Below are 24,122 nucleotides of genomic sequence, written 5' to 3'. Positions count from 1 at the left end.
AGTTTCACTTCATCATAGCAGTCAGAATCACAACATGAAAGGTTTCCTAAATGTCACTCATAATTTATTATGACATTAACGAGCCTGAAGTAGTGTCTGGCTGCAGTGCACAATGAATTCATCAACACAGCACTTCTGATTAACTGCATGAAAACCACATGCAGCTGGAAGTGATTGGCAACCTTTATCTTCAAGCACGTTTTTCCTGGCTCTGTTCAATGTCTGATGTCAGCAATTACGGTTTTCCTCACCATCAATTTTTACAACACTGATAGGTCCCTTAGATTATTATTTTTTTAATTAAACAACATGTTTATGAAGATTATTTTTTAATTATAATGACATTTCAAAGAAATGCTGTGGCATGTGTGTTGATTTTGCTTTGGCTTTACATTGTCTGCATTTGTGCTATATAGCAGGTAAATAGGTTTGCTGGGCTCTGGAGGGGGACACCACTGTGAGTGCTGAAGAACTTAGGAAGGGAGGAGAGGAGTGGGAGTATGGCCTGTAGTTTTCTAAAGAGAGACAACGAGGTAGTGGAGCAAGTAATGAGCATTGGGAAGCATCCTTAATGCAGAAAAATGCAACGCGCTCCTTTATTTTCAGCAGAAGCTACCACAGCTTTCAGGGCAGTGTTACATAGTGTCATGTCATTTTCTGCTCTCCCTTTTCCATTTTAGAGAAGATGTATAGCTGTGGAGATGAAAAATAGAGTTCTCGAAGAGGGAGCAAGTCTAACTTAATGGGAAACAAAGGTAAAGGTCTGATAAGAACCATCCTACCGCTGTAAATGAGCTCTGTCCAACATGAAGTATACATACAATACATATTCACTCTTCCTTTACCAACACTCTTATATCTGGTTTAGTTTGGCATTGCTTAAGGCAGTCAGTTTTCTATATGATATTGTTGAAGTTTATAATAACACTAACAGATTACCCAGCTTTAGCCTTAAAAACGGGGGTTAAGCAAGCCATTTGACTGAAGCTATCAAAGATTATTCATTGAAAAAAAAAAAGGCTTGATACGCCATTAAAGGTCAGTCTTTCATTGTCTTACGTTGACGAATTTTGCTGATCTGAAAAAAAATAACAGCAGGACAGTGAATAGAGAACTGTCTGGTTTAGTGGTCTGGTTAACAATATCTTGGAGGTTTTAATAATGTGTTGTTGAATTCAGATGTTTTGATTAGATTTGGCTTTAAGTTGCTATCTCTGAATGTTAGATCTTCCTCAAACTGTTAGATTGTGTTCTTGCCACATACCTTTTCAAGTCCAAAATAGGGCTTTACAAAAGTCAAAACACGAAGAACGCATTTTGTAACACATGAACTCCCTTTCACATGTTTGAAGTATGCGTGGGTAGCCTATTATGTGCCCCCATTTTGAAGTGTGTGTATTGGGGGGAAGACTGTAAAATGCCTGAGATGCATTTTTAATATATACGTTTGGTTACCTGAGTGTCTTGGAATGAAAGTTTGATGAACTGTACATCATCAATGCGTGCCTCTAAATGGCCAAAACAAGTATTAGCTGAATTTATCAGATGACATGGACAGTTCCCCTGCTGTTTCAGCTATTTATTAAATTTTTTATGTCCAAGAGGGAATCCTCCTTAGTGCAGACAGAGCATCTGCATGGTGCAGCATGAGATTATGCAGCTAAGACAAATGAGCAACTCTTACGTACCTTGTAGCTGTTACGGCATGTGTGTGGTGTAAATGGTGCCTCTGGGTTTGGACCAGCTTTAGATCAAACTCTAAATGACAGTAACATGTCTTGAAAGGTGATGTTGGAAGATAGCTGCTATGTGGATTTCCATTCACTAATAAAATATAAAACAAATAAGCAATAGCTTTATCTGGGGTAAAGAAATGGTGTCAAAGACTTGCGGTATAAGGCTTAGGATTTACCTCAATACTATGTACCCTAACATCTTCTACTACTACTACTAATAATAACCCTAGGAATACTGCACCATCTTCCTACCATAAAATCCTACATATTGCACCTTTAAACTAAACTGATTGTAAAAAATGTTGAAAGTATTGCATGTGCACTTGCTTGTGTACCTACTTGATTTTATTTCTGTTATAAGAATAATGGGAAATTGAATTCATTCTCTTGACCTGTTTTAAGCTGCTAGTGTTGACGATCTGGGTATGTATTAGAGCTGACTATTTTAACCATCAGCAGTCCCGAATGCATTTAGGATGAAGAGTATGCAGTGAAACCTGAAACCCCACAATGATGGCTGGGGCTGCTAGAGTGCAAAGATGCTCTCAAACTCAATAAGGAGTAAGAGGGCTGCTAACAACAGCTGAAACTCGACAGAATGGAGATAAACACATCATTTAATCTATTGTAACACCAACACTGCCGGAGCCTACTTATGTGTGCTGACTGGCCAGTTGAGACTGAGGGAATGGTCAATTCTCAACTTAATTGCTTCTTCTCCCCCTTTGTCCGTGCCCCGTTTTGCTTTTCTTTCTTGCTTTTTAATGTGCACCTCATGTTAGAGTTTTTTTGTCAGGTTAACCAAAAAACCTGTTCAAAGAAACTGATAGCCCGTTCTCCATCTGCTCACTGAAGTAAAGACAAAAGGCTTGTGCATGCATGTGTTTGACTGAGTGATTAGGTGTCTAATTGCTTGTTTAAATGGGCTTATTTACACCTTGGGTCCCATATTGGATCTATTAAGCTAGCTCTGTTTGCTTACTACTCAGTGTGTTGATCCCTGACTTGCTTACTGAATGTGCATGTTTGTTTTTGTTCAGCTTTGTTTCAACCTGCTTTTTCTATATATATATATATATATATATATATATATATATATATATATATATATTTGCTTTACAGCCTCTTCTTCTGTCACATTCAATCACGTTTTGCTGTAAGCAAGATGGTGTTTGGTGTTTGTGCACACTTCAGTTTGATGTACCGTTAAAGCCCAGGGACAGAGGCAGAGTGAAGGGCAGGGAAGCAGAGCCTGAGGAGGGACAGAAAAGGATGAGAGGAGGAGGAAAGGAGATAGTTGTGTGTTGTCTGGCATTCCAAAGGAGCTTTATGATTTAAATGATAAAAGAAGGCTTGGCCATGCATAATGTATTAAGCACTGTACGTGTTCGGCACTCCCAATTAAGCCCTCAGCTGGATTTAGCCGAAGGAGGTAGAGAGCCAACCGAGACGTACACAGGAAATGAGTGACGCACCGAGCACGAGTTGAAAACAGGCGTGCAAAATACTGACCAGACAATCTGGGTCCTATTTAGTGGCTTTTGAAAACAAACAGGAAGGACAACCTTGGGTGTCTCTGATGAGAAGCAGTGGCAAGAAATGAGAAGCTAAAAAACAAGAGTGACCTGGAAGGGGGGGCGTCTTATGGCTTCAGTTTGATGTGCCCTTTGTCTTGTCACGCTGAGTGTTTGTTCACTCGAAGTGAACACCGGCTGTGAGTATGAGCAAATTTGCCGGAGATAGAAGATGCTTCTTGTTTTTGAACTCTCTGAAGAGACTGGCTGCGTGCTATTGGAAGCCTTTGAGGAGATTTGGAGGGTCTTTCGACCTGACAAACCCACCTGTGCACAGAACATGTACAGCTCTGGGTAGGTTTTCATGTTCTCCAGGTTGTTGACAGCTGACAAAAGAAGAAAGGCATGATGGTTGTATTCCCTCCACAATTAAATTTGGTATGTATTGATTTGTTCATTAAACTCATGAAAAGTCATCTGTGGAAAAACATTGAGTCCAAAAACCTTTTGAGAGATGTGTAGCTCAAGTGTCAAGTTGAAGAGTGATGTACCAGTCGTCCTTAACAAGAGGCATCATAGGTCAAAATTATGGTTTAGGCAATATTTCACTACTAAAGACTCCCTGAATACTGTGTGACTGAATGGTCCTTCCTGGCATCACCAAAGTGGCCTGTTGAATTAATTTCAAGTTACGGAGGGTTGAGATTAGAATAATCCTTTGCAAAATGTAACACCATGCTGGAGAAGCCAGTCGGCGAATGATTTTCTGTGATTCCCTTTACATAAACCAGGGTTACTTGTTAGTGTGGAAAAGTCGGAAAATGTACAGAATTTAAATTCAGGGCCTCGATAAGTATTAAGAACATAAGTGTTTGTAAAGGACTTGTAATTCCAGTCTTCATATTCTGTGACATTTACTCATCGTTGTGTTCTTCCTTCTTTTCTTCCTTTCTTCCTCCTGTTTTTTCTTGTGTCCCATCCCCATTCCTTCCTTGTGAGTTATCTATCTGTCCTGCTTGTGTTGCCCACCCTTTTATTCATTTCCTTCTATCTGTCATTACTTTGTTCCTTATATTGTACTTCTATTTCTTCCTCGTACCCTTCCATTCCTTCAAAGTTTTTTTCACCTTTCCTTATTTTGTTGCATCTATAACATTTTGTAACTGTAAAACTATCCTGGAACATGTGGTCTACAATGTGTATTGTAACTGCTTGTCAAGCTTACTTAATTATGGCAAATTTATATTCTTGAGGTTTAGAAATAAATGTGTGAAGAAAATAATTATTAGAGGGGGGGAAAAAAATCATTCTTTACTAGTATTTTTTGTAACCTTTCAGGAATCAAATCTTTATTTGTGGGTCCAGGTGCTGCTGCCACCTCAAGAATATCAATTTGTCACATCGCCTTCCCCCTTCATACATGTAGGACGCTGCTTGTTGATGAATAAGATAACTATGCTGCTACTCAGTGCCTGGACAATTATCTTGTTTTCACATTTTGCAAGTTAATTTAAGGGTAGTTTAGACAGATCAGTGTGGTTAAAGTGTATATGCACCCAATAATTGGCTGGGGACCAGGGTCAATCAGGTTTTAGTTTGACCAGCCAGTCAGAAACTGAAAAGTTGAATCTTCAGTTAATACATCTTTTTAATCATTACCTGATTGCACTGAAAATAGCACTCTCTTATACGGATGCTGTTACTGACAGACAATAACTTAAAGCCAGAGGAAACAGAAATTTCCCTAGCTATTTTAAGGAAACAACGTTGTACATGCTGACACTTCTCTGTGGTTAATTCCAACTGCGACAAATAAGACAAGTTCCAAGCAGATATCGAGAAGGTTTTTCTTTTTGTTTTGTTTTTTAGCCTCTGTTATGGAACATGCTAGATTTGGAAATATTTGCTGCCTTTCAGAAATTTCAGAGTTAATGTAAGGAGGTATGTTGTCTGGGTAATACGGAGAAAGATTTCTGTTTCTGGATTACTAATCATGTTATTTGGCATTTCAGTGTGAGAAGGCCAGGTTTTAATTTAAACTCTTATTACATTTTTAAATTTGAAACTATAAAACCTTATTTAAAAAAAAAAGTTATGTTAAAATAATGGTAAAATGATTTTACAGCGACTGCTGTAAAGATAAATATAAATCGTCAAAGATGCCTCACATCAGTGAGGGAAACTACTGCTGTGTTAAAGATCTTCAAGAGAAATCCAAATAGACTAACACTGGTACTGGCAGATGAAAGCTTGGCATAAACTGATTATCAGAAATCTGCCAAAACAAACTCTGATCAATAGGCTTACACAAAACAAACCTGCACCTCTGAATCATCATGCTCCGCTACTGACAAACACTGTTTCTGTTATGTGACTACCTACCCTGATTGCAGACACAGAGGGTCAGCAACACCAGGCCGTCTTCAGCCTCTGATTCTGTCTCTGTGATTTCACACATGATACCAATAGGCAGGAAAAGCAGACAAAGCCAGACATAAGAGGTGATGTGTGAAAAGGGCAAAAGTTCACACTAAGAAAAAAACAGCTATTGTTGTGGAAGGTCATATGAAGTTAAATGGCAGCAGTAATTTTAGTTTGCGGTGCATTTAAGCCTCAGTGTAAATGGACCTGCTGTGTCAGGAAATTGTCACCCTGACCTGACCAAAACCACACATGCTTATTTATCACATTAATGTTTGGAGCTGCTTATAATAACAAAGTAATGGTCCAATTATGCACTTTGAAGTGGCTCTTGTGCAACTTTACTTCTGTTCGGACGAAGGTATGGTAGGGAGATTTTGATACGTTTAGGCAAATTAGAGATTTTCCTTCTTACGAACAAGCTTGCATTAACAGAGATAAATGGCAGGGATTAAACTGCAGTTGTTTTTAAATTATAAATGTATTACAGAAAGTTTATGGTGAATTTTGGCATCACTCCCTCTGATATTCCCACAATTTTTTTTTTCCAACTGAGACATCAATAGTAGCAAACAATTACAGACATAGGAGGAGGGATACTAATACTGCATAACATATTTTGCAGTTATACAAACCTATTTTCAAAACACAAACGTTTCGTAATATTTTTTACAACAAAATGTTAATGGGTCCAAGCCTTTGTTTCCATGAAATGTTGCATCCTGACCTGTCTGCAGTACCCTGACTACCTTCCCCAAAGTGAACTGTTTTTCACTTCACTGTTAGCTACTGCATAGAGGTTTAGCTTGAGCATATGGGGCAGTCCAACCTTTATCATTGTACTCAGCAGCCTGATGCTGCATACTTATACTGGAGGTGAGAATGCTGGATTAACGCCTGTGCCTGAAAAGTGACGGAGCTCTTCATGCTGCTAGAAGGACACAAACCTATCTGTGCTGCTCTAATATCAAGATTCCACTCCAGCCCTCCCATTTCTCACATGCTTCTTCACATCTATTTTCAGCTCAGCTGTCAATCCGGCTGGCTCTAAGACTCAAATCGGCTGTCTCTCTTGACACCGTCAAACTGTAATAGCCTGGGAGGTATAGGGGTGTGTGTGTGTGTGTGTGTGTGTGTGTGTGTGTGTGTGTGTGTGTGAGAGAGAGAGAGAGAGGGAGAAGGAGAGAGAGAACATAAGGTTTGAAACCTCAACTTGCATTCTGCTCTTTAGGTCTACTTACCTCTTCCATAATAAACCAAAGTATGAAAGAAAGACATAATTTTATTTGCATATTTATTTTGCTGCATTGGTCACCGTTTCCTGCAAAATCACACAATCTTTGTGTATTATGTAGCCCACGCTGACTATGTGATTATTCTCTTGTGTGCTGGAACTAATTTGTTCCTTCACCAGCCCTGCAGGTGTAATGTCTCAAACATCTGCAGCCTTGGCACCCTCATCTCTCCTCCCTGATGGCTAATGTTGAGTCACCTCACAGTCAGTTACATAAAACAGAAGCTGCAATGGTTCAGGTTTATGTATGGGTCAGCAGCAGTTTAGGTCCATAATTGGGCCGAGTCTGCTAAAAGTCTGCGCTGCATGTTACTGAAAGCGTTGTTATTTTTTAGATTTAATCTTTAAAATCATATTTATTAAGGGTTGGAGGGTTCTACACTTGAGTGTGTAGCTATTAACTGTAATAGGGTGTTTTCACTGACGTCACTGGCCAACTTCCGGTCCGCCATATTGGGTGGCACACTTCCTTATCTCTAGTTGTCTTACATGTATTATCGTATCGCGAATGGATAAGTACGCCAGCGGGCTAGAGCGACCAGATAAGGACGTATATCTGAGGAAATGTTCCGTGATCGACCATATGGACCCGTATGCCCTCCACGGTGCCTTGTTTAGCCGTAATCCAGATGATTGGCCAAATGTAGAGCACGGCGACATAGTGCATTACCTGGTGTTCAGTGAAAACCCTCTGCACACTCTTGAGGAAATGAGCGCTTACAAGGATCTAGAGGCTCACAACCAGTTCACATCTGGTTATGTACATCAAGGAAATCGCCATCATACGTGGACGGGTGAGTTTTAATAAGATGGTAAAAATGTAAACAATCCGACGCAAATGTGTTGCAAATGTGTTGGGGCGGTGCGCGAAGGCGCTTGGCTGCAAGGCCGATCGACGCCGCTCGCGGCTTTAATTATTTAAGCAGAACAATGACCAGTGCAAAATTAAGTTGTATTTACCGTATTGGCGCCGGTAGGAGCTGCAGATCATAAAGCCAGCAAACAGTGGGAACACAGCAACTCGTTCAAAGGTAAGCTGCGTTCAGACGGGCTCTGGCCCATGCTAGTTTAGTAGCTGCTAACCGCCAGTGCTAACAACCACTCGCGCATGTAATGTACTTTTAACTTGCTGCTATGTGTTTCAAACGTTTAGAACACACTCTCATTGACATCGGGATACTGTGGAAAGTTATGTTCGGTCTTACAGCCGCGATCCAAGCGAGCAGACGATCTCTTTATCTCTGTAACTCGTTCAAAGGTAAGCTGCGCTGAGCCGGGCTCTGGCTCATGCTAACCGTTAGCGCTAACAACCACTCGCGCATGTAATGTACTTTTAACTTGCTGCTATGTGTTTCAAACGTTTAGAACACACTCTCATTGACATCGGGATACTGTGGAAAGTTATGTTCGGTCGACTTACAGCCGCGATCCAAGCGAGCCGACTCTTTGTTATCGCTAACAGTTGTTCTCCATGGTTGCGCCTCCAGGCAGGAAAGCGGTGGAAAATTAATCTGTTTCTATGTTTTTCCCATGGCGATCATGTGTTGCGCTGTTACAGCCCACAATACAGCAACGGTTTACCATTGTTGAAATCAAGTTAAGGTGAAATTAATCAAATTAAAACACGGCTGAGAGAGGGAGTACAGTACGCGGTAGTAATAGGCAGTAGAGGCGGCGGAGGCAGTCAACACGGCAGCCGCGGAAAGTAATAAGTCATAACGCCCAAGCCCTATTATTAATATATTCTTCTTATATGTTTTAAATACTTAACAGTTAATTACCTGTGACAAAGTGAGCACCGCAGACTCTGGCGTATTCCAGCTTAACACCGTCCAAATCGGACCTGGATATCCGTGTCAGCCATAGGTGACGGCGTTGTTCAGACAGCTGTTTTGTTTTTTCACACTGATTCACTATTACGGCTGGTAGGCGATAGAAAGAGCGTTGATCTCCACCTCCACGGGCCGTGCAACCAACCATTAAACACGTTTTCCCCATTGTTCACTTCCAATACTGCCTAAGGCGTCATACAATGCAGGTCAACGGTGCGAAACGACTGCCACCCAATATGGCGGACGCGCTGAGTAGTCACCTGAGCGTGACGTCAGCTGAAAACCCCCTATTGACAGCAAGGATTGTAGCTTAATATTGCAAATTAACTTGGTCTTTGTTAGAAGTGGCATCAAGGGGATGACTTCTTGTGATCCTTGCACTTTTTTGTAAAGTGCTTTATTTGTCAAGGTACATACAACGAAATTACATAAAGGGATGGAGGATTAACTCTGATGGCCGACCTGACAAGCATGTCTTTAGTGATAGGGGAAACCGGAGCGCCCGCAGACACAGGGAGAACATGCACAAACACAAACTCCACACAGAAAGGCCTTGGACTCGAACCCGAGACCTTCTTGCTGTGAGGCTAACCACTGCGTCACCGTCTAATCTGTTTAAGATCTTTGTTTCCCTGTTTATCATTTAATGATCCTTCACTTCATTTGTGCCCAGCAACTGAAATTTCTCTGTAGCTTTAAAGTAAAAAAAAAAAAAAAAATTTTTTTTTTTGGTATTTTGAAGGCCTTACTATGTTTGGATAACAGGAGATGAAGTATGAAAAAGTATGATTATTTTTATTTGTTTTGACTTTGTTCCTTTCAAGTTTTTTTAAGGAGCACATTTTGATATTGTATAATTAAATTGTCTAAATATGTACTTTTCTTAACAGTCAAATCAACCTATTGCCATTTTCTTGTATTCTGAAAAGCATGCAACAAAATGAGACAGCATTTTTCAGTAATTTATAACAGTGGAAAAAATCACTAAATATATCAAACGGAACCTGGCAATACAAACACATATCAAATAAGATATTAAAATTGAACAATGACATAAATGCATAATCTTAACCGCAGTTTTTACAGCTTGAGGCATAAAACTGTTGGGCTTGAAGCTGGTGGGCTGATCTTGAAGCTGAGGCACGTTTTGCCTTATAGCAGCAGTTCAGATGGTTTATGGAGATGATGTGAGGATTCTGGCTATCTGGCTATGACTCTGCAGTGACTCCTTCAGTTCCCCTCGCTATCCTCTGCAGGACCCAACACAGTTTATAGAATATTATGAAGACACTAATAGGGAGTGAAGTTTAATTCAGTTTTTGGTCAATTTAAACAAAAAATCATTATTTATATTGCACCTTTCGTGAGGTGAAATGACAAAGTACTTAATAGACACTAGCAATAACATGAGACCCAACAATACACAAAAAACTTTATAAATTCATCAAAAGCAGATATGAAAAGATACATTTTAACAGTATTAAAAAAAGAACACAGAGTTCACTAATCTCAAGTCCTTAATGTTTCTATTTTCTGACCCAAAATCTTAATTTTGATCAGTTTTGGAAATTTAGAAGGAATATGGATGTTGTTGCAGTCCTGGGAAGTTGGCCACTAAAAGCTTTCAGTCTTGTGTTATTCTGCTTTTGCAGACTTCAAATAAGGATTTGTTTTTAAGCACTGGCTTACCTGAAGCTATAATCCTAAATATACCACTTTTGCAATAGCATGGAGCAATATTTCAATGCATGTTCACCGTTGATGTTTTCGTCCCTCTTCTGGCAGAGCTTCTGACTCTTTGCATGATGCTGACAGGTTTTACAGCCTGAATAAAAATCTATGCATTGGTTCAGTCATCTTTTATGAGCTACAATAGCTCAATTATCTGGCAAAGTGATGATCATAAGAATGCATCACTCTAGGTCCTTACAACTGGAATACAAAGCTATTTATTAGACATTTAAATAAATATTTATACTGAAACATAAAAAAAATGACTGGAGAAAATGTAATTGAAGTCAGGAAATGTGTGGCATTGAATTGAAGCTGGAAATATGTGAGGTGATAGAGCGGCTAAGCATGCAAATGTTGGTGTAGGGATGTTGCAGATTTATTACCTCTCCGTTAGTTCCTAACGTTGGTTCCTGATGTTTTACCTTTAACATAAAACCGAAAATTTTACAATGTATATAAAGGTACAACACACGACATGTAAGCATGGTTATAAACCGGACTGTTGATTTGGGCTGTATATTATGTCACTTCCATGTATAAGTCTGTGAGAGGCAGAATCCACGTTGCTTGAGGTCCAGAGTAAAGTTTCCACGGTCAGTGATGGTTTAGGTGCCGTGTTATCTGCTGGTGTTGGTCCACTGTGTTTTCTGAGGTCAAAGGTCAACACATTCGTCTGTCAGGACATTTTAGAGCACTTCATGCTCCCTGATCAACTTTATGGAGATGCAGATTCATTTTCCAACAGGACGTGGCACCCTTAAGGACCATGGTATCCCTGTTTTGAATTGGCCAGCAAACCCACCTGACCTTAACCCCATAGAAAAGCTGTGGGATATTGTAAAGAGGAAGATGCGATATGCCAGACCTAACGATGCAGAAGAGCTGAAGGCCACCATCAGAGTAACCTGGGCTCTCCTAACACCTGAGCAGTGCCACAGACTGATGGACTCCATGCCACGCCGCATTGCTGCAGTAATTCAGGGAAAAGGAGCCCCTACTAAGTACTGAGTGCTGTACATGCTCATACTTTTCATGTTCATACTTTTTAGTTGACCAACATTTCTGGAAATCCTTTTTTGTATTGGTCTTAAGTAACATTCTAATTTTCTGAGATACTGAATTTGGATTATTCAGTAGTTGTCAGTTATAATCATAAAATCAAAATACATAAACACTTTAAATGTATCAGTCTGTGTGTAATGAATCAATATAATATGCAAGTGGAATTACTGAAAAAAAAAAGTTTCATGATATTCTAATTATATGACCAGCACCTGTATATCTATCACCCAAATGTTCTCAGTTGAATTGAGTTTATTTATGCGGTACCAATTCACAACAAATGTCATCTCAAGACACTTTATAAACAGTCCTATTCTAATTCCTACCCAAATTGGGTTTAGATTTATTCCAGTATTTACAATCCAACCAGAGTCAGATTCAGATGAAATCATATCTGCTACACTTAAATATAAAACATAACGCAACACAAATTGAAATTATAAAATAATTGGGTGAAAAAGTTATTAAATGAAGCCGCACCAATTCCTTCCAGCAGTTGAAATTGCAGCAATCTTTCATTGAGCAAACAGGTGCAGACAGTGGAAAGGAATGATTTTATCAGGACAAAACCTTTAGCTGAACCGGCCCCAGTGTGAACTGTCATCTGGCGTTTGAGAGGACAAGGAAGAGGAAAAAAGCCACAGAAGCAGTGGTGAGGGAATATTTTTTATTTATTTATATATTTTGGTATAAAGAGTTAATAGTAGCATCAAGAACACGCTTTGCAGTTCCCCATTTTAAAGAATTTAGCTAAATTAAGAGCACGTCAACAATGGTAAACCTTTTTGGCCATGCTTACCAAACATTACATAAATGCACGTTTGTTTGTTCTTTGTCTGTACCATTTAAAGAAGGCAATCATATCTGTTCTGTTGAGGCAGCAACATGGCAAGGCTTGATCCAAAGTGTGAAGGTATTTTGAGACGCTTCACTTCAGCTCTGGTGTGTACTGAGCTCCTGGAAGCCCCCAGTTCCCTTAAAAATGTATGCACCAGCTGCTTTGAGTGCATGTCCTCCCTACTCCTCTTTGGCTCGTCCCCTTTATATTTATCATCGCTTTGCCACACTCCCACTTCTTCCATGTGTTTTATTCTCTTAATTGTCATTATGTGGAAATGACCCCGTCGTCCCTTTCTGTTCCCACTGTCCCAGCTTGTCATGATTCATCCGCTCGTGTCTCTCAATGGAAGGCCCCAGAAATTAAATTATTACTCATGCATGACATACAGAACCATATCTCCATAAGACTTATCTGTCGCCTCTGTCTTCCCTCGGTCCCAAAGTAACCGTGCACTTTGGGTCCGCTTGGCCTGAAAACGCAGACAAAACCGGAATACTAATGGTCTTTTTGGAGGTCTTCTAACACGGCGACAAAACTCGATCAGTATTTCCACCGGGGCTCCGTGTCATCATCAATGACAGCAGTTAAATGTTTGTGAAGTCTCTTGTGAAATGTTCAGGCCCCATCATCTCACCCTTTTAAAACTATTGTGTTTTTTTTTTTTTTTTCTGGAGGATGAAATGTCCTCAAAGCGAGAGGAGGGGAGGGGGGGAGGAAAAGAGGCTCACACAGATTAGACAGTTTAGGCGGGGAGCAGAAACTCATCCGGCTTCGCTTACCATCTCCACATAAAGAGGACAAAACACGGGGCGCGCATTTATAATTGATCCGCTTCAGCTCCAAAAATACCCTGACAAGGACTGGCGACTGTCTCCGCGCTCATGTGTAAAGTTGCTCAAAGTGCGAGCTTAATAATGGAGAGAGCAAACAGGTGAGAGGTCGCAGAGGAGAAGGGCTGAGTCACGGTGAGAGGCAGAAAGAAGGCCCCTCAACCCGCAGCACTCTGCCTTGATTTTCCATGCCCCGTACCACTCACCGCAGCGTTTAGTGGGTGGAATTTGCATGTAATTGACTGCTGTAAGGAGGCAGATGATGTGATTAAAATATTGCGTCCAGGTCTGTTTGTGTGTTTACAGTTGTTATTTTGGAGGCTTGGACCGTTCCTCTTGAAAACACAAGTGACTGCAGAGACCGAAGCAGAAATGCGTGCGCGTTTGTGCGAAGGCTCATCCCGGCGGGAGCGGTGGTCAGCGTCAGGGTCAATATAAGATGGGATGCCGCACTGTGACCCCCATCAGGTCTCGTCAAGCATGGGACAATGTAATCGCTCACAGCTCTCACATTCTGCTGCTGGTGCAGAAATGTTTTCCGTGTTTCGGCAGCCGCTTTGTTTTTTTACAGTAGCTTCCACAATTTTGTTTCTTTAGAAGCACAAACTCCATTGTGTCATAGTCCAACACAAAGTAGCACATAATTGTGAAGCGGAAGTGGCGTCTTTTTTTAAAAAATAAAAACTGTAAAGTGTGGCGCACCTTTATATTCACTCTCTCTAAATCAAATCTTTTTCTAATCACCTTTGCCGTAGTCACTGCTGCATTTTCACGACTGGCCAGATTTATGTGGCGCTAAGCTAATGTCTGTCATGTTGACAAATTCTGCCACCTGCGCTGTGGATCTCTGCAAGCTCCTTCAGAGTTTGAAATGCTGAGAACCAGGACTCTGTGTTTAGCTTCTGTTCAACATTGGCCATAAGCAGAAGATGGACACAGAGTGAGTGTTGGTTCTCAGTATTGTTTAAGTTCCTGCAAAATCATGTGCCCATCATCAGTTTTTAAACCTCGGAGCTGCGCGTGCCGATCGTCCCTATTGAGCTTCTTCAGAGATGCCATGAACCTCTTGACTGCTTCACTAATGAATGGCTGCCTCAGTCCTTCTGTTTAGGTGGATGGTCATGTTCTGCTTGGTTTGAAGATGTGCCATGTCCTTAATATGTTCAGATGATGGACTGGTACAGAGCTTCATGAGCTGTTCAAAGCTTGAGATATTGTTTTATGGCTTAACTGTGCTCTGAACATCTCTACAGCTTTTTTTTTCTAACTAGTCTGCTGTGTGCTTGGGTCTTTTGATGCTTTTTGGTCATTATTGTTCCCTAAGCTCACTTTGCCACCTATAATCTGTCTACTTTGGTTGAAATCAATTGATGACTTTGACTTGTAATTTTCTTCTGATGGTTCAGTTCATTTTCACACAGAGAAAACTTAAAGTGAACCGACCCTGTCGCTAAAAAACACGAGAGAACATTCAGCCAGTTTATTGGTCAGATAGGTCCAACCTTTGAGTACTAAATGTAGAAACAGGAAGTAGATGTTGAATGGATTCTGAGATGATGTCTTGAAAGTTGCTTGCATTTTCATTTGATACCATGATTGGCTAAAACCAACCTGTGGTAAGCGGACACTAAGTGTCGCTTTACCCAATCAGTTTGGAATGTTTTGCCGAATGTCCCTCCTTTACCCAAACTGATTCAATGGGAGCAGTCCCAGATTTATAATGTGCTGATAGGAGAATGCCACACATTATCATTCTGGCCGACCAAGTTTGTAAAATAGACCAGAGTTCTTTTAGGTCAGAATAAACTCATTAAGTGGGAAAAGCTTTGAGGCTTTACCAAACATCCATATTTATATCAATAGAATTCACACACAGAGGAACTCCGTTTACTAAGCAGGGGACTTCTATAGACCCTTGAATGTAGTAGATTTTATTTAAGGGGATTAGAGGACAGATTTTAGATTATTAGTTGTAAAAAAATAAAAAAAAAAAATAAAAAAAAATATATATATATATATATATATATATATATATATATATATATATATATATATATATATATATATATATATATATATATACAAACAAAAAACTATATATACATTTTGTTGCACTTTGCAGTTTTGCATTTTATTGCTTTGGTCCATCACAAAAAAAACAATTACCAATAGGTGGATTGTTGTGGTTGGATTTACCAAATGTGTTACTTCTCAAGGCTTAGGGATATAAAAGTAAAGGGGGCTGAACACTACTTTTAAATCTAACCTTTGCAGAGATCAACACCCCCACAAATAGTTTGTATCATTTAGCTTTCATCACATGTGTGTTTACACTTGTTCGACCCTGTCTTCTTTCGCTGCAGGAGACGGCCTCCTCCTGTGACACCGAGCTGCTTTCGTTGCTCCTGGATGCGGGCCTCTTGGTGGGCTGTGTGTCCTCGGCGCTGTACCCCCTGCTCAGCTCCCATATGGTGTCCCACCAGCAGGAGGGAGGCTGGGACGTGGAGAAAGCTGCTGCGGACCTGATGGCGGCGGGCCACCGGCCAGAGGCGGGCTCCCTACTGCTCGCTCACCGCGGCTCTCACCGGGCCCAGTTTACCTTCGACTCTGCTCTGGCCGTGCTCAAGAAGTGGCTCTGAGGAAGTTAAAAAAAAAACAAAAAAACAGCAGGACACGGAGGATGTCTTTGACAACAAAATGCCGCAGTGAAGTAGACAGACGGCGAGGATTGAAGTACTGGCGAAGCCATATATCTGCATTTAGTTCTCTAATTAGGTTTGGGGATCATCACGTGAAAAAACATGTCAGCAGCAAACAGCATTAAGGGGCGATGCCTTTAATACTGAAACACCGGCTCAATTAGAAATGTGCACATAAATATGCAACCCCCCTCTCCTCGGCTGTGACTCAAGTCACGAGCGAGCGTTCAGACGGAGGGACTAATCAGGAACCACACAAGCTCCTCGCGTTTATACGTGCGGAACGTCTCCTATTGTGTGATAAAGTAATGGAGCCGTAGCTGGGAGCGGTGGGTGGATATTAGCCTATTGTTCCATGACAGGTTTGCCTCTTTAACGTCATGCCGTTAAACACCCTGCCTCTGCTCTGTTGTTTTCTCCCTAATAATAACTAATTAATTTCCTCTAAACAAATTAGCCCCGCCGCTGCCCCATGCTGTGTGTGTGTGTTTTAGGAATAAACATGTATGTGTGTGTATGAAAACGCCGCCAGCATGATTTGTTCCAGCTAAATCAATACAAGATGATTGTGGTTTTTCATGCCGTCCCACCTATCAGATCTGAAATAAAGCAACATATAATGATAATGAGGCATTGTGTTTTCATTATCTGCATCTCAGTTTCTTTGTCGGGTAGAACAATGCATCATTGGGGAGGTTTCCAGTCGGTACACGTGGATGGATCATTTGAGGGTCTCATCTTTGTTGAAGGAGAACTTTTTCTTGACCATTTTCTCAACTTTTCTTCATATTTAAATGGAATAATTTTTGAAAAGATGTTACCCCTCCCTAACGAATACATTCAAAACATTTGCATCATAATTGCAGCAATTTCACATTGTTCTGGGGATAATTACAGCCCTCTGACCCAAACAATGATGATGTATTTATCCTGGCCCTCAAATGCACTTTTTGTTGTGTTGTGCAATTATTTTAAAGCAGGTTGGTGAAGTGTTTACGCCGGTCAGCACTTACAATGCTGTGGGGGAAGCAGCTAGCTATTGTTAGCTGGGGACTCTGATTTCATCCACGGCTTTCAAACACTTTCTTTTCTCAACATGGATAATTGCTCGAAGGAAGAAAACATATTTTTTGAATGCAAAGCAAAGTAAATTACACCAAAACATTTAACTTGTCAAAGCAGCGGGGATGTACTTTTTTGAAAGCCTGTCCTAAACAAATGCATGTACTGTAGCTTTGTTCATTGCATTCACAAAATTAAAGAAAAAAAAACACTGTTCAATAAAATCCTTTTTTTTTTTGGCAAATTACGATTGAGGAATAATTTTACATTTTTACGATTTGAATCCTCTTCATGTTCCATTTACTGCCTCTTCCTGCAGCATTTCTTCCTTAACTGTACAGTTAAGGAAAAGTATTTACTCACTAATATGATCTATTTATTTATTTTTTTTGTCATCCTGTTTCAGATCAAACTAATGTTTAAATCAGCCAAAGATAGCATGAGTAAATACAAAAAAAAAAAAAAAGTATAAAAAGAAAAGAAAAGTTGTCTTAGCCAATCTGGTCTTGTGTGAAAAAGTATTTGCCTCTTATTTTCTTGGACATCCTTCCTCAAATCAAATAAAGACACCCAAGTACCGATGAAAGCAATGTCAACGTTCAGTCTGAAAAGAGCTTTAAATACATTTCTAAGACTTTGGAACACAAGCAAAACTCAGAGAGCCATCATCCACAATTGGAGAAAACTTGAAATATTGGTGAACCTTCTCAGGGGTATGCAAACTACCGAAATCACACTAATACAGTGCCAATAAATACCATTTCTTGGCACTGTATAAGATAATTGAAATGCAGAATAACTTAAATCAATTTGTTTAGAAAATTCAACTAAATCTCCTAAACCAGGAGTGTCCAGCTTGACAGTTCGAGGCCCAGTCTCCTGCATGTTTTATATATCCTCCCCACTCCAGCAGACTGGCTGAAACACTGTTATTACCTCCTAAGCATGTAGGGAGGTTGTGCAGAAGCCTGCTAATGAGCCATTATCTGAATCAGGTGGGTTGAAGCAGAGAAAGATCTAAAACATGCAGGATAGCGGTCCGTGATCATTTGCATTGGGCACATCTTCATGTGACCTACAAATGATTTTCCATCTGGTTAATAACAATTTATAACTCATGCACAGTTTGATACAGCAAAACTTTGGTGCACACTTCTGAAAGCTTTAATTATGGCAGCCCTTCAACCAGTTGGAACGCTTGCTCACAACATGTGAAATACGAATGGTAAAACTCAGCAGCGACTCGACTTGAGGCTGATTACCCGTGCACGCTGTGGGTGATTAGCTCAGTGTGATGTGAGAATTGCTACTGCACCTTAGACTCCAGTGTAAGTCCCTTTCGCTGGGAATGCACTGTGAATGTGTTAATGTGAAATAACTACTCCATGGTCCAGTGACAGTAAAACAAAGACTGTTTCTCAACTGCTATTGGTACTTTTTAAGGCTTCGACAAGGTCTAAATTTTAAAAACACTTACAGGATGTACCATCATTTAATTGATCTGTTTAACTATTTGTATTGTGATTTTTTTACTTTTTCCATATATTTTACAGGTGCAGCTTGGTACATAAGAATAATAAAAAGTTTTTTAGTTTAGTTTACAAAGTTAAACACACAAAGATTTATCAGACTAGCTTATGCTTTAAAAAGTTCATTTCTGTTTTGATGACTACTAAGAGTCAAATAAATGCCAAAATCCAGTTTATTCTAAAATTACATAAAACCAATAAAAAGGATATTTAATATTCAATAAAGAAATGATGTTAAGAAGACTGCTGACTTGACACTTCAACACAGTCACTGAAAGTACTGTCTTCTAGACATATCCGGATGCGCCTTCCAGGAGTTTAGTCCTGAGTCCCATCTTTGTTAATGGTAGCCTTCAGGCTTAAGAGGGAAGCCTTTAGGGCTGGGTTGTCCTTGGGGACTGCTGAAACAGCTGACAGCTACTGGATGACCAAATGGATGTGGCTTCTGTGGTTGCAGATACCAAAACTCAGGTATGGGAAAGATTCAAAGAGCCTATGCATAGAGACTTTTTGGCCTCGGAAGGCCAGGAAAACTTTTGGGTAGAGGGGAATCAAGATATAGTTGGCTGTAGAATTGGCCACCTAAATCCAATCACTATGTTCTATATGGAGGAGGCAAAGCTTGAAGACTCAGGAGAAGTCGATGTGGCAGAGTTTGCATAGGGACAGAAAAAGCTCTCCAGTGGCAGGGTGCCAGGTGCGGATGAGATTGGGACTCAGATGCTAAAGATTCTGTACACTGTATGGTTGCCATGGGTCCCATGGTTGGAAGACAAAGGATGAACTGGAGGGTGTTGTTGGGAGAGTGATATTTGAGATTTCTACCTGGACCTGTTACCCCTGCAACCCGATCTTGGATAAGTGAAACACGATAGATGTACCTGTAGCTATTATATACAACGTCTCACACAGTCTTCAGGTGGACTCAATTAGAAAGTGAATTTTGTTTTAAAAGGCCTGTACTTGTATAGCAGACAGTAAGTCGGAGTCGTTTCCGGTGAGAGTTAGCCTCCGCCAAGTTTGCTCTTTGTCACCGATTCTCTTTATAACATTTATGGACTGAATTTCTAGGCACAGCCAAGGCTCTGCTTTTTGTGTATAAAGTGGTCCTGTTGGCTTCATCAAGCCATGATCTACAGTTCTCACTGGAGCGGTTTGCAGCTGAGTGTGAAACGACCAGAATGAGGATCAGTGCCTCCAAGACCATGGTCTTGAGCCAGAAAAGGGTAGAGTGTCTTCTCTGGGTTGTGGAGGATGTCCTGGCCTAAGTGGAGGAGTTTAAGTTTCTCTGCGCCTTGTTCACAAATGAGGGAAAGATGAAATGGGAGATCGACAGGCAGATTGGTGCTGCGTCTGCAGTGAAGTGGCCGCTGTACTGATCTGTTGTGGTGAAGAGAGAGCTGAGCCAAAAGGTAAAGCTCTCGATTTACCAGTTAATCTACATTCCCACCCTCATCTATGGTCATGAGCTTCGGATCATGACCAAAAGAATGAGATCGCAGAAACAAGCGGCTGAAATGAGTTTTCTCAGTAGTGTCTGGGCTCTCCCTGAGAGAGAGCGTGAGAAACTCGGTCATCCTGAGGGGACTCAGAATAGAGCCGCTGCTCCTCCACGTCAAAAGGAGCCAGTTGAGGTGGCTCGGGCATCTGGTCAGGCTGCCCTTTCTGGACGCATCCCTGGTGAGGTGATCCGGGCACGTCCCACCAGGAGGAGGCCCAGAGGAAGACTCAGGACACGCTGGAGGGACTATGTTTCTCGGCTGGCCTGGGAACGCCTTGGGATTCCTCCTGAGGAGCTGGCCCAAGTGGCCGGGGAGAGGGAGGTCTGGGCTCCCTACTGAAGCTGCTACCCCCACGACCCGATCCTGGATAAGCAGAAGAAAGATGGACGTACTTGTTTAGCGCTTTATCAAGTGATCAATGATAAGCTACATTGTAGCCACAGCTCCTCTGGGGCAGACTGACAGAGGTGAGGCTAACATACAATCGGTGCTACCAAAACCTTTGACCACCACCACCACCAGGCAAAGTGAGTGAAGGGTCTTGCCCACAATTACTGAGACGTCTGAGTGGAGGTTTGAACTGGCAACCCGCCGGTTACAGGATTAACTCCCTAGCTCCTTTGAACAATAACAGAAAAAGGTAAACGCCATATATTCATTATAGCAAAAAAATTCCTAAAACAACAAAAAAAGATAATCCAGCAATATTCTTAGGGTTCCTGTTGGAGAAGTTCTAATCCAAATAAAATTATACATACAAAAATTGATATATTTCCTATTTGATGGGTTTTCAGAATTGAATGTTTCATCTTATCGTTAAAATATTAAAAATGTCATAATTACCCCCACAAACGCTTGCATACATATATGTATAACATGGTCTTTCTAGGCATAATGATGTATTAACATTTTGTATTTGTCTCCTTAATTCTATACATAGAAAGATTTCATTGTATACTTTATGGCAAGGAAAGCAGTATGTTTGATTCAGAGTATGAAGCTGGGCAAACAATCGCAAATGTTTGTGTTTTAGTATCTTTTTCCTTTATTGCTGCTCTATCAGTTTGACATTTACAAACTAATTTGCTCTGTAGAAGCAATTTTACTACAAGAGCTGATGAATAGTACAGTCCTTTATGATTATGCGCAGCACAGGCACATTTTAGAGAAATTTGGAGGTAATTAAAAACAACAAACTTAATTAAAATGGTTCTTTAAAAAAAGAGTTGTTTTTTAAAGAGAAATTTTAATTTTTGAGGAAACTTTGCACAAATCTAACTATAAAATTGAAACAGCAAAAGACAGTTTGTGACATTTAGTATTACAAAAGTGTGGGAGTAAGCTGCTTTGCAAAAATAACTCGCATCAAAAGAGAATTTAAAATTGCATCCTAACATTTGTAAAGAGCTATTTTGATTCTTAGCTGGAAAAAGGTCATGGTGATATATTGATACTCGCTGTAGGAATACAAAATAACAAGAATATGTGTTTAATCTTCAGAAATCTGATCTGAAGTAAGACTGGAATATTTCATTTCTACTCTGTCGTTCAAAGATAGAAGAGAAGAAAATAACGTTTTCCATAAAGAGGCAAATAAACATGCAGTGATCAAACACACAATCGGAAAAGGTAATACCCTTTGTTTGCAACCAGAAGACCTAAAGTGGTACTAACTTGTCTTTTTAATCTGACTCTTCTTTAATCAAATTGGAAAGGTGGTGCCACACTTTCATTCAACTGTCAATCTATACACAATTACATTTACATGCATGATGTTAATTTTATTTATCTTATCCAAGGCAGAAAAAGCAAACAGCGTACCACTTCTTTTTTTCAACCTGAATAATGGAAGGAAATTTAATAGCACAACTTTTAAAATTAAAACTGAGAGGGAGCATATACATACTGTCATACATACATAATGTCAAGGCAAGGCAAATTTATTTATATAGAGCAATTCAGTACAGAGACGATGCAAAGTGCTTTACATAATTAAAATATAGGAAAATAAAACGGAATAAAAACAAGTAGGAATAAAATGTAGAAACAAAATAGAACATCAAAAACAGTTGGACTAAAAAAAAAAAAAAGGTTTTCTCCTAATTTAATTCTCCATGTTAACTTTGATAAACACATGAAAATGTTGTATCAAGGTGTATTATTTGTGATGGGCCTAGTCACATATTTTGACCATAAAAAGAAAACACTAAAAAGCAAATATTCAACTTCAAATAAAATGATATACGGCAAGCGTTCATCCTGATAGTATTTACTTGGTCCTTTTTCAGACTTAAAGGAACTTTGCACAGAGTGTGATCAGCGGAATAAGCGTTGTTGTCCCATCGGCTGACTGTGCCATGTCAGAAAGGAAGATGGCAACAATTGACTCAGCTACTGTAAGAGCCAGTAGAGTGTCCTGCTATGCCTCGCAGCAAAGTGACAGCTCGGCGTGGTCAAAGACCAGCCTGATCTACAGGTTTAGAGTTAATTAACCTTTTTATTTTGCACCTCTACTGGACTTTGCTGACTAGCTCAGGTCCATTGCTTCTCCTTGTTTACTTGTTATAGTACTTCTAGCTACATGATCTTGTTATTGTAAATATACATAAAAGTGTTATTGTAAATATACACAAAACTCTGCTTTTCTCATCCTCAAATAAAAGTTTGTCATGGGCAAGGGAAGCAAAAAGAGGAACACTTTGAGGAGACCAAAAAGAGAAAGCGAGACGGTGATCGCTCCAGAGGAAAAACAAAGAGTGGGTCTTTGCTCGTTGGTGTTTGATGAAAGGACAACCAGGATGCAAGACCCATTCTCTTTTAGCATCATTATTTTAGGACTGGTAAGTTATCATTTTACCTATTGTATAAAGAGGTTTAAATTTTTCAGTTTTGAAGGAGCTAAATGCTAAGCTAAGGGCCGGCTACTCAACACCCTAACGTGTCTCCATCAACATTGTCTCCGCTAAGTCTTTATTGTATCTGTAATTCTATATCCATTGGTTGCGCTGTTCTTTTTACATCTCTCTTTGCAGGTGATGAAGCAGACTGAAGACGTTTTATCATTCTCTCCCTTTTATCTCCTCTTTCTTTCACCTTTTCTCCTTTTTTTTCTTTTCTTGTATTTCTTTTCCTCTTCTACTTTCTCATTGTGGTGTCCATATAACATGAAACACTCCCTGCACAAAGTATAATAAAACTATTTACATGTATAAATCAAGAGGAGCACTATGGCAAAAGCAGTAAGGCTCCACCTGTGAAAGTAAAATCTGTTGGGCTCCTTTTGGCATTAAGAAAACAATTCTTATAGCCACATTGCCAGACAGGACACTATAAAAAAAAGAAACAAAAGTGTTAATCTTTAAAGGCAAGTTAATTTTTTTTCTGATAAATTTAGAACAATTTAAACGTTTTTAAAGTTTATCATCTCATCCATCTATCGATTTTTTCCATACCTGCTTTTCTGTGCAGGTGTTACATTGAGCTGTATCTAATGGGGATCTGCGGCTTGACGTAACACAGGGGGACTGGTAACTTTCTCCATTGGTCAACGGGCAAGAGGCGGGTACATCCTGGACAGGTCCCCAGTCACAGGGCTAAAATTTAACAGTTTTAATAAACTTAAAAAAAAAAGTAAAACAATGCCTTTTATAAACTCGTGAGTCGTGAAAATTCATTGTTGTGCAATAACAGGCAAAGCAGAGAATGATCATTATAATGTGTGATCAGTGTTAAAATAAAATGACATCATCATAGTGTTGGTTATGTGTCTTGGATTGTCCCTCACAAGCATCCCACATTTGGGCATTTGAGATCTGTTCACCATATACAATACATAATTTATGACTGCAATGTAAAACAAAAATCAACATTTATAGTCTATAGATATTTTGTTGGAAGAAGCAGTTTCATTTCTATGTCATTTCTTTACTATAATTATTTTCTTCTCAGTTAGAGCTGTCTAGAGTCCAAATCATAACATTCTTGGATGAAATCTGCCAGGATGTCTGATACTAGCATACTTTGTTTTTCTTACTAACTTAAGTTAGTTTTGTTTCTGCTTTAATGT

At 39.9% G+C, this 24,122-nt stretch overlaps 1 protein-coding gene across 3 annotated transcripts in view; it reads left to right on the top strand.

The window, feature by feature from the left end:
• nbas (NBAS subunit of NRZ tethering complex) overlaps window positions 1-16,589 on the top strand; it is a 251,018-nt gene extending 234,429 nt beyond the window's left edge. For all 3 annotated transcript variants that reach the window (XM_036147528.1, XM_036147527.1, XM_036147526.1), the window contains exon 53: window positions 15,628-16,589. In XM_036147528.1, coding sequence (XP_036003421.1) covers window positions 15,628-15,903 — 276 coding nt within the window. In that variant the 3' untranslated portion in view covers window positions 15,904-16,589. The remainder of the gene's footprint in view (window positions 1-15,627) is intronic.
• Window positions 16,590-24,122: the final 7,533 nt, after the last annotated feature.

This window comes from Fundulus heteroclitus, chromosome 15, assembly GCF_011125445.2.
Source record: "Fundulus heteroclitus isolate FHET01 chromosome 15, MU-UCD_Fhet_4.1, whole genome shotgun sequence".
Lineage (NCBI taxonomy): Eukaryota > Metazoa > Chordata > Actinopteri > Cyprinodontiformes > Fundulidae > Fundulus > Fundulus heteroclitus.
This window is presented reverse-complemented; position numbering and strand designations above follow the sequence as displayed.